This window comes from Ictalurus furcatus, chromosome 7, assembly GCF_023375685.1.
Source record: "Ictalurus furcatus strain D&B chromosome 7, Billie_1.0, whole genome shotgun sequence".
Taxonomy (NCBI): Eukaryota; Metazoa; Chordata; class Actinopteri; order Siluriformes; family Ictaluridae; genus Ictalurus; species Ictalurus furcatus.
In genome coordinates, this window is record NC_071261.1 from 16998315 (window position 1) to 17010038 (window position 11724).

The 11724-nt window shown below is 40.7% G+C and overlaps 1 protein-coding gene across 2 annotated transcripts in view; it reads left to right on the forward strand.

Annotated features, from left to right (window-relative positions):
• dhx15 (DEAH (Asp-Glu-Ala-His) box helicase 15) overlaps positions 1-10887 on the forward strand; it is a 34920-nt gene extending 24033 nt beyond the window's left edge. The window contains exons 10-14 of one of the 2 annotated variants that reach the window (XM_053628984.1): positions 3018-3209; positions 4071-4193; positions 4561-4751; positions 5683-5852; positions 7704-10887. In XM_053628984.1, coding sequence (XP_053484959.1) covers positions 3018-3209; positions 4071-4193; positions 4561-4751; positions 5683-5852; positions 7704-7821 — 794 coding nt within the window. In that variant the 3' untranslated portion in view covers positions 7822-10887. The remainder of the gene's footprint in view (positions 1-3017; positions 3210-4070; positions 4194-4560; positions 4752-5682; positions 5853-7703) is intronic. The other variant, XM_053628983.1, reaches the window with a different exon arrangement.
• Positions 10888-11724: the final 837 nt, after the last annotated feature.

Here is an 11724-nt window from a genome sequence, read left to right on the forward strand (position 1 = left end):
GATGGATTTTGTTTTTCATTAGTGAAGTTCGGGCCTCAGAGAATTCAGGCAGTCATAAACGCCCGAGGAAGAGCAACAAAGATTTTGTTGTTGTTGATTCCATAATTTTTTCCTCTACTTGATCTGAAAAAATACATACCATTAATTAAAGCAATTTATTTTAATTTGTTTGGGGTATGTTTCAGGAAGCTGGAATATTCAGCTATTAAACAAAAATTGTTTGTCGTGTGTGTGTGTGCTGTAGTAATGAAGCAAAAAAGCTAGGTGAACATCCTCTAAGCGAGGTGATTCCATCATTTCTTTTTGCAGGGGTTGTATGCACGTAGCATTGCTTTTATTGAGGCTTTGATTTCTTTCTTTTTCACACACACACACACACACACGCTTGAACCGGGGAGTGTTCATCAATTTTAATATGCATCAATTTTCCATGGCAGTGTGGTGTTTTGTTTTTAAACCATTTTTGATTCAAACTTGATCTAGGCTTGTAATCCAGTGTTTGTACTGTAGACTTGTGGGTTTATTTATTTATTGATCTTTTAATGCCATGTCAGCCTCAATGGCTATTTTCATGGAATGCCATTGATCAAAACAAATTAATTTAACTTGTCTGAGCTGTTTCATGAAGCCGGAATGTTCAGCTATTAAACAAAAATTTTGTCATAATCTGTGCTTTGTTTATTTGGAAGGAAGTAAAACAGCGGGGTGAACATCCTCTAAGTGTGGTGATTCCATCATTTTTGCCAGGGGTTGTAACGCGCAACACGGCCATAAAATATACCCACGATACAAGTTTCTGTTGATTAATAACAGTTCAATCACCAGTGTCCTTGCACCCCCCCCTTCTTTCTCTCTCTCTCCCATGTTACAAAGAAAGCATAAAGCCCTCTTCCCTAAATACTTTTCCATGCTGGAAAACTTAAATGTACCTGAACCGATTCATATTGGATGGGGCCAGAATTGAATCGTATCAAATCATTAGTGAATTGAAGTATGCAGAATTGTTGTATGTTTGTGGTATTGTTTTTTTTTTGTATTGTGTATACTACTTTGAGATCATATGCTATTTATAGAGATGTGTGTTGTACCATCTGATTGAGGGAGATCACACCCATGTTTAATGGTATTGCAGCAGCAAATTGGTAACTAAATAATGTATAATTACTCCCAAAATACTCTGACAGGAAATGGCACCAGACACAAGGATTCCCAAATCAAAGTGTAGCTTTAAGACTTCACATTTGTATTGAAACATTATTTGTGCGAACACGTTATGGTTTTTTAAATGTATATTCCAGTGCGTCGTGCTCTTTTAATGCTAGTAGAGGCATGTCGGAGCTGAGGAAGTGATGAGAAATGTGGGGCACCCAATCACATCACAGTATAATATACTTCCACAGATGGAGGTGTACATTTCTGAGGGAATTTGACTTTTCTGACTAGGCACTGATGGTTGCCCCTTGGCACAACTTTGCAGCTAGCTTTGCTGTTAATTCTTGATGATATAATCAGACATGAAATTGGGGTGACTGGACAGTTCTCTCTGGGTTGAATCAATCTCACTGGGTTCCTGGTGAGTCAGTCTGCCTTGGGCTGAAAGCAAGACACAAACTCCTTTTACTCTTTAACTGTCCGTATCTGTCTAAACCTTAATGTTTTCCCTTCTTAATATTTTGGACCCGCATCTCTAGAAATGGAATTCCTTTTGACCATGTAATCGCTAGATGATCATTATGTTGCTGGCTTCTCGCCTCTTTGCTCTTCAGACCGTTCAGGCAGTGCAAGTGTTTTAATACAAATACAATATTTCCAGTCGCAACCTTTATTGAAAAACCATATTGACCTCCATGTCTGAATTCTACCACATCTTTCTCTTCAGTAAGTAAACAATATCTTACTGTTCCACTGGAACGAAGGTTCCTTATGCTAAATTGGGGAAACAGGAATTTTTGTAATATCAGATAACGCCAAAGTGATCCATTTGCCTAGTGATATTTGCCGAGTGCTCTGCTCCTGCTTTACATTCGATAAACTTTTCTCTCTTTTTGATTTGGCCTTGGGTTAGCATATTAGCACCTCTGGAGGAATCGCAGTCTGTAGTTTATTGCTGATGATGGCACATGGTGTATCGATTTATTTGTTTGTTTATTTGTTTATTTTTTTTTCACCCAACTTCACGCCATGGTTTCTACCCTGATCCTTTCTTTATTTTTATTTTTTCTGTGAAAGTAGAATTGAGCCAGCACATAACTGTTCATGCTTTCACCATGTGTAGGAAGAAAAAAGAATGTTTGGCATTAGCACTCAGTACAAAGTCTCTTAACCAACCAACCAACAGCTTTTTAAGAAATAAATCTTTCCTGACTGGCTGCATGGAGACCCTCGCTTTTTCCTCGGCCAATTTTGACTTAACATGCAACTGATTGTTAGGCTCTGCTTCTCTAGAGCCAAAGGTCAATAATTCAGTTTTGTTGTGTGTGCGCGTGTGTACGTTATAAGCTATTGTGTGGCATTTTGGTTGTAAATTAGTTAAATTTTTTATTAGTAAGTAATTAATTGAGAACCTGTTTTGTGGTGTTGTATTAAATAAATGTATTCACCTGGTATCAAAGGGTTCTTTCACAGACAAGCGGTCATAATCCTGGATGAATGAACAGAAGAACTGGCTGTGACCCACTGAGAGTTCCCTCACTTCTGTGATGTGTTATGGTTATGAGAAGAAGCTGTTTGAGAAGTTAATTTACTGGAATAATGTGAGGATTTGGTTTTAGTCTGGTGTATTTACAGTTCCTACACGGTCAGCTGTCTGATATCGGACACATTCGCTCATTTTTGTAATTCTGTTATTAAATATTAGATAACTGCTTTACTTCTGAAATATTATAATGCTGTCTAGTGCCTATGCATCGGCGTGTGTGTGTTTGAGAAACTGAGTCACCATTGCCTGTGTTAAGTTGTCGGATAGCCACGGGATATTTTATTTCAGGACATTTCTTTTTATGACTTCTTCTCGCCAGCTCCTGAGACTCTGATGCGTGCTCTGGAGCTGTTAAACTACCTGGCAGCGCTGAATGATGATGGAGACCTGACCGAGCTGGGCTCCATGATGGCAGAGTTCCCGCTGGACCCTCAGCTGGCTAAGATGGTCATCGCCAGCTGCGAATACAACTGCTCCAACGAGATCCTCTCCATCACCGCCATGTTATCAGGTAATACACACACAGCACAGTGTGGGTTTGAGTTGGTGGACATTGTTTTCCACCTGTCCCATTTGGACAAACTGTGGTGTCATGTTTGACCTAAAAGAGCTTTAGTATATTTTGCCTCGTTCAGGCGACTCTCATATTTTGCTTCCTGAAGGAGTAACACCTACTAAAATAGATCACAAATGTGTTTTTTTTTTTTTTTTTTTTTTTTTTTACCCAACTTGCAAATTTACTCATTTAACTTACAAGGTCATTTTTAAACAAGTCCTGGTTAATATCTATAGAGAAAGACAAACGATTGTCAATAATTTGTGGATTCCGTGTGCTGTAGTATGTAGATGGTAAGCGTGTCCAGTTCCTGATGAGATGATTTCAGGGTGTGTTGAGTGGAGGGGTGGGGGAGAGCAGGGAAAATGAGACGGAAAATGGTTTTAGGTGAGCGCTTGGCAATGCATTTTGCATAAATGGTCACTATTTGGGTCTGAAATTGAATTTAGTGTTCGATCCAAATTTCTAGAAGTAATTCGAGGTTTTTTTTAGATTAAGCCTGGCTGATTATACTGAAGAGAAAGGACAAGTTTGAGCGGTTTTGCGCTCCTCTTTGGTGAAAGACTAACTTGCCCTGATTGGGATGGTTTTCCGGAGAGGTTTGTAAGACGCTGTGCTTTTATGTGCTGCAGCCGAAGCCTCTGGAACGTCCCACGTTAAGGCAAAACAGAAGTGGCGCGTGCTCTCTCTCCCTCCCCCTCCGTGTAGCATAGCCTGTGCCATGCTCTAGCCTCTCAACTAGGCCTTGTGTCCTGTTTGAACACGTGACTCATGCCTATGGGCGGCTATGTTGGGGCCCATACCAACCTTGTTTAGTCCCACAGTGCTTTGTGCGCCCCACCGAGGCCAAGAAGGCGGCTGATGAGGCCAAGATGAGGTTTGCCCACATCGACGGAGACCACCTCACCCTGCTCAACGTCTACCACGCCTTCAAACAGAGTACGTACCACACCGTTTAAACTTTTACTAATGTAATAAGCTGCACAGTAACTGTTATGATAATGATTTAAAATAACAGTATGATGTATTCAAAAGGAAAACGAGCTGTTTTGTAGATTTGAATCGGTTGAAAATGCTGCCATGTCATTTAGTTCTCTTAGTTTTGTCAGAATAATAGATAAGTTACTGCTCTCCAACCAAGAGCTCTATCTCTAAAATCCTTCAGTGTCAAAACAGTGACATGACATTTTGACAGTGGCGGCAGCGACTGTTCAGATCTTTTAGGTCACTCTGGAATGAGGTGCTTACTTATTACTGTTGTCTGTGGTGTTTTTTTTTTTTTTGTTTTTTTTTGTCCCCCTCCCAGACCACGAGTCAGTGCAATGGTGCTATGATAACTTTGTGAACTACCGCTCGCTCATGTCGGCAGATAACGTGCGGCAGCAGCTGTCACGCATCATGGACCGTTTCAACCTGCCACGGCGTAGCACAGAGTTCACCAGTCGCGATTACTACATCAATATCCGCCGCGCGCTGGTCACCGGCTTCTTCATGCAGGTGTGTGTGTGTGTGTGTGTGGGCGTTCAGCTAGAAGTGTAATATGTAGTGGAGGATAGTGTTGGGGTATCTGTGTTTAAATTGGAGGTAATTGCTGATTACTGTCCTTTAAAACACTTCTCCAGAAAGATGTCCCGTTTCTGTCAGTATTTGAAATAATATTGGAAAGAATTAAATGAAATGTTGTTGTATTATGGGTCTCATTGCAGATTGTAATTAATTAACTCATGCCAAAAGGAACATTTGAGTTGGCATGGTGTAGACCAAATGGTCCTGCATGAATTGACTTTGCAGCTTCTTGTTGTTCATAAGCAGATGATCATTTATTAGCTGTTGTCAAATGCACTGCGGTATTGTACTTTAGGTTTCTACTTTAAGTTCATATTCTGTTTCAAATTACAACCAGAAAGTTCGAGTTTACTGCATAATGAATGGGTTTAAGCCCTGCTACAAGTGCATAGTCACTCAGGCTTGCCATTAAAATGGATAGCTCTCTTTCAAAGTGTAACCATTTAAGCATATAATCAGAAATCAATTCAGGGTTTTTTTTGGCCTGCTGAAGGAAAATAAATGGCATTTTTAATGGGCCTGTCTCCAGAAGGGGCGCCTGAAACAAGTGACCTGACTAGTTAAATTACTCCATTAATATCAAAATATTTGTCAACATTAACCTTTACTGGCAAGACAAACTTGCGCCTTCGTGTACGAATTATAGGGCGTTCTGTCGCCGACGTCTTTGTTTGCAGTGGGATTTTATTGAGACAGATCACCCCGTTTAATCTGCACGTTCTTCGCTGAATGTTTAATTGGCTTGCGTGTGTGACAGAGAGAGAGAGAGAGAGAGAGAGAGAGCGAGAGAGAGCGCATGCATGTGTGCGCATGCATGAGGGCGGGAGATTTATTTGTTAATTTGCTGCTGCTGTGTTATCAGGTGGCCCACCTGGAACGTACAGGGCACTATTTGACAGTGAAGGACAACCAGGTGGTCCAGCTGCACCCGTCCACTGTGCTGGACCACAAGCCCGAGTGGGTGCTGTACAACGAGTTTGTGCTGACCACCAAGAACTACATCCGCACCTGTACAGACATCAAGCCTGAGTGGTAAGCTAAAAATCCCTGATGCTTGTGTTTCATATGTGAGGGTGTGCACTTTTTTTGTTGTTGTTGTTTGTGTATCTAAGCTTTCAATGGAGAAAGCACCAATAACACCTACATTCACACTAACAAGCGACATGTTCCTCATGTATTTTGTCGACATTGTTGCTTGTGGGCAACCATTTTTTTTAAGTTCCAATAAGATATGTGTAACCTCGATCAAACTATAATATTTATCATCATTTGTTTACAATGTATTGAGACGTTACAGTCTCCTGAATATCCTTATAAAGCGTTTCAAAGGCGCTACAGATTTCATACAGATTAAATCAACCCCGGCCGACATGACTCCACATGCTGAAGTGTCCTTGGGCAAGACACTGAACCCCAAGTTGCTCCTGATGGCAAGTTAGCGCCTTGCATGGCAGCTCTGCTACCATTGGTGTGTGAATGGGTGAAGGAGACACCGTGTAAAGCGCTTTGGATAAAAGTGCTATATAAGTGCACCATTTACCATTTTTACAGTCTAGTCCAGGGGCGCCCAATCTTATCCACAAAGGGCCGGTGTGGGTGCACTTTTTCATTCCAACTAAGCCGAAGCCACACCTGATTCCACCTGTTTAATCAGTTGATCCTGACTCAGGAGTGGATTCTGCTTAGTTGGAATGAAAACCAGCACCTTTACCGGCCCTTTCCGGATAAGATTTGATGCCCCTGGCCTAGACTTTGCACCTGTTTCTTTGGCGGAGTAGCAAAGCCAGCTATCTGTACTAACTACGTTTGTTCACCAAAGGCACCAACGATCTCTCCTACTTCCTTCAGTGTTTTTATTCCTTTGTAATTTTTTTAAAAACACTTGGATGGCTTTCACACTGGGCATGTTTGCTGCGGTTCGAATCTGAGTGCGATTGTTCCCAGCGCCCGCCACTTGGGCGGTGGTCTGATTTCAGATTCAGTTGATTCTATCCAACCATTTGCATTCATCTTACATCATCACAAACGAGCATGGAGGACACAACATGACTCACTGTATTCTTTTCAGTTATTTTAGCTATTACGTGCAGCAGAGGACCTCTTCTGTGTCCCAAAAACTTTCAGCCTGCCACTCATGGTACATGTGTTTTGTGGAAACTGATGTCGTCGCCATCAGATAAAACACACCTGCAGGATACTTCCTTAACAAGTGCGAACCCGAGTACACAATCATGGGAATCGTTGCACAGTTGCAGACCACCTCCTAACTCCAGGTAGTCATGAGTTCGGTAGTCGTGGTGTGCTTCCTGGTCTTCATGACAGCTTTCACGATAGCAATATTTTCATGCAAACTGTGCTCTGATTCGGACTAAACCGCCAGTGTGAAAGCCCCGTAACGAGAAGTCATATATGACGGGATCAGATGGTTCTGTTTTCTTGCACTTTTGTGCATCAGACAAGAAATTAATTGAAAAAAAAATGTCAGACCACACGCTCCATAGAATTGGTCTGAGGAGCCATTTGAGCCAGTTCTTTAGATATGTCCCATGTCATACCCTTTTAAAATTTTTTAGTGTTGTAAAGAGTTTAAACGTCACTTGTTGCTGAAATCACACGTCAGGTTTATATACCTTCTGTAGAAAATGAACGGTCACCTGTCTCTGTGTCGCTTGCTAGTATGAATGTATGGTAGCATTGGTGTTCTGACAAATAAACTTTATTTCTAGTTAGTATTGTTCACAAGATAATACCGGTGCTGCAGAACCTGAACAAAGACTTTTATTCACTAAGAAAAAAAGAAAAGCGGAAATTGTGTGTATGATGGAAGAGCTATGTGGCTCAAGTTAATTCTACACTACTCTTACGGATGGAATTTTCTTCCAGGCTGGTGAAGATCGCTCCACAGTACTACGAGATGGGCAACTTCCCTCAGTGTGAAGCCAAGCGGCAGCTGGAGCGCATTGTCGCTAAACTCCAAACCAAGGAATACACTCAATACTAAACGCCCTGGACGGCTTAAAGGACAATATGAAACTTACCCCGCAGCTGTTCATGAGGTTTCTTCTGTCAACTCTGAAAGTTGTACATTTGTCATCTTGTCAACATTTAAATTGTCATTTATGTGTTTTTTCTTTCAGTTTATCGTTAAAATTATTTTTATAAGGATATGTTCTTGCTTCCATCTCTTTTTTTTTTGTTTGTTTTTTTGTTTGTTTTTTTTCCCCTCCTTCTTCCCCCTTCTTTTTTTTCCCTGGCTACTTGTGAGATTACAGTGTTCACTGTAGACACAAATGATGGGTTTGATTGGGAGTGAATGCTCAACAGAGATGCAGACATCGACCATTTTTATTGCATGATCATTCATGTGGATGTTGACATTCCTTATAGACGTTGCAAACTTTTACTGAAATGTAACCGAGTAGACAAGTTCTTGTTTATTCTGTTAAGTAAAACTTTGAATTCAATAAAAAAAATATTGATATCAGCTGTGGATCACCTCTTAGGTTCAGAGTATTCTTTGGTTGTACTGTTTGTTGTTTTGTTTTAAGCAAGATTAAGATGTTTAACATTCAACATATAAAGAATGTGTTACAACGGCTAATATATTTAGTCAAGGGTCCTATTACATGTGAAATGTAAGGATGCCTTTTACCCTTAATATTGACCACTAATTAATAAAAGCTGATGATTAACACTGTTTCAGGAGTGCTAAAGTTGGCATATGAGTCTAATTTGAATTGTTCGTGTCTGAGATGCGAGTAGGGGTGGGATTTGGCAGACATGGTACCTCCACAAAGCCACTGGTCAATTTTTCTGTTTTTAGCAGGAGAACACAATAGGGTTAATGAATAGAGGTGAGATTAATTAACTTGGGGGACTAAAAAGGAAACTCCTCAGTGGTCATTTCTCCCATGAGTAATAGTACTGGAAGCTCCTTTGGAACAATCTCCCTTATGCACATCCTAAATTAAAACTGGTCTCACGTTTTCTTTCATATCCAATTATATTTCACAAAATTGTGATTAAAGGCCCGACAGAGATTTTTTATTGAGTGGCCTGGATTCCTTTCTTTTCTTTTCTTTTTCTTTTTTTATAGGGTCGGTCACAAAGGCCTATAGATAACACTTGAGTTTCATCATGTAAGATGGTTAGGATGGGAGAAGAGCGTAGACTGGGTGTAATTGTGTCTGCTTGACCCCTATTGTGGGGATTCTTGAAAAGCTTCTTCATTCTCTGGGTCAACTCCTCAAATAAAAGGGACCACGTTAGCCAGAGTGTGAAGTGGGTTGGGGGTCATCTCTGAAGTAAGACTGAAGTAATCCAAGGTCTTCTGGTGCATCACTGATTTTTAGGTTGGGGGCCAAACAGTTACCTGGGTAACTGTATATGCGGTCATTCCATTCATCTGTTCCTGCCTTGCGCCTGGGGTTAGATTGGGATAGACGCCGGATCTGTTTTTTTGCTGACGTCCATGACGGCACTGGTTTGAGTTGACACTATGCAGCTACAAAAAACACAGACGTTTTCCTCTGTGCAAATGGTTGAGTAATATGCCTCTATAGCCGGTTTTAGAGCTTACTCCAGCAGTTTAATGCATGCTGCATTCCCAGTTTTCAGTGAATACCCTCTGACTTGTTTGTCTTCAATTGAGGGGATTCTTCGAATCCTGGTGAAGGCACCAGGCATAATCTATCTCAATGCCTTGCCCCGCTAGCCTGAGATTATGGCATTTACTGCTTCATCCCTGTGTTTATGCAACACTTCGGCTAAGAGAGCGCACGTTTAATCACGACACCCAGGGGTTCTTTTTGTTAATCCATTAGACGTAGATAAAACACCAAACCCGTTTCTTACCTATGGCATTATACACCATGGAAGTATGGGAGAAGTAGGGATGAGCTTTATGCAAAATGGCACATGATGAAGGCACAGGAACTTCAAAAGCGACCCTAAGTTACATGTGCCCCCAGTTTCAAAGGCGCACTGTCAGGAGAGCAGAAACACCGTTGCTTAGCTCTTTGGTGAACAGAAGAGAGGGAGGGGGAAAATGCTGTGCTGCATACTGTGGGAGTTCACATCAGGGCTACTGAATGTAATATTCAAAAGGGAGAGATTAGCATGTGTTTTGATGTTTGTTGACTGTTGGAGCGAAAGCTCTCAGCCCCAAATTTCTAAGTAGAGGTCTTTTTTTTCCACCCTTAAATGCACATCCATGAAAATGCTAGAAAGCAAGCCTCTCCAAAGCCAATAGAAAACATATTAGTTTGAGCTGACTGGGAAACTGTGTAGGATTGATTGTGAGGTGAGAGAGGCTTTGTCTTGCTTAGGGTTTTTCAACTGATTCTTACCAATTATGTAACTACCAAATATATAGTAATTATAGCATAATTAAAATATTTAATAAAAATTAGATCACACTGAAACATACTTCTGTTAAACTGAATATCTTGAGTTGGGAAAATTTCTGAAGCATCAATAAACTGTATGCCAAATTATTACTAAAATTGCATTTTGTCTATTATTATTATTATTATTATTATTACATTTTTGACAATGTCGAAGCAGAAAGTCCAATCAGAAATCGCAGAATTAGCAATAGTCATGCTGAGAAAATCAGACTTTACTAATGGCTTTGGAACTCCTTGCAATTAGTCATATAAAATTGATGTTTGAAAGATTCAGCCCTTGGTTTGCCTTGCTAAGTTTAGTTCTCCCTTGGAAGTTTTTTTTCCATAAAAATGTCCAGTCATATGAAATGTCCATACATACAACTGCCGTCTATTCCGTCTTGCTGACGGACACAAGTATTGCGCCATCATCCAGACGGCCCTCTGAGCGCTAAGCATTTTTGCCACACATCCTACGACCCCCTGTGATGTTCCTCTGATACTCTGTCAGGTTTGTAAGGAAGTTTATTGCAGACACCTAAGCCTTTCCTCTTGCCATTCATACAGCAGTCGTCCCAAACGAAGCCCAGACAGGTGTCTTATCTCCATCACACAGTGCTGGCGAAGCCTGTCTCGAAGACGATGCAGTCGAGTGGAATGTGACAAATCCATCTGTCCTGGTTTGAATTTGTATGCTAATTTGGAGTAATGGCCCCTCTGGTGACTGAATGATGGAACAATTCAATCATAGCATCTCTGACAAGAACTCTGCGGCCTGCGTGCGATAGGTTCCTGTGTGATGTACAGTGGGTTAGTGCTGATGTATAGTCCCTTCGGGGGAGAAGGTGTGTTCTGCATGTTTCAGAAACAGTGGGAATGGTGAAATCCTTGAGAAATGAGTCTCACCTCGGTTTAAGGAAAGTTCATGGAAAGGTTACACTGTTGACACAGCCAATAAGGTGCTAGGTGAGAAACGTCCCCTACGATGTTGTCAAATTAACACAGTATCAGGAAAAGTCATGGTCTGATGTACATCGAAACAGCTGGGACGGTTTCAGTGGGACTGTTTCACTTAGCAGTGCATTCAATTCAAGTGCTTTCTGATTGATTGCATACAGTGCTGAAAACTACTGAATGAAAACAAAAGCAGTATATAGTAAAATACATTTATAGTGAACAATAATCACTAATTACTGATACAAAAGAATGAGATTTTTCCATGTTTAGAGCTTAATTAAAATACTTGACAGAAATGATTTTTTTTTTCTACAGAATGGAGAATTGTGATAGGATAATGAAGATTCACAAATCTGTCTTGTACGCCATGTTTTTTTTTTCTTAGTACCTAGATAAGACGTAAGATTCGGGTTCACGAGAGGCCTGACCTGCTTAATTTACTGATTTTAAACGGTGTAGTTTTAATAATAATGTAGCGTTTGAGCATCGTATTAATCACCTCATTTGACAGCCAGTAAAAAGCGTGCGTATGCTCAAAAGCCCATTTCCTCAGCACTTGT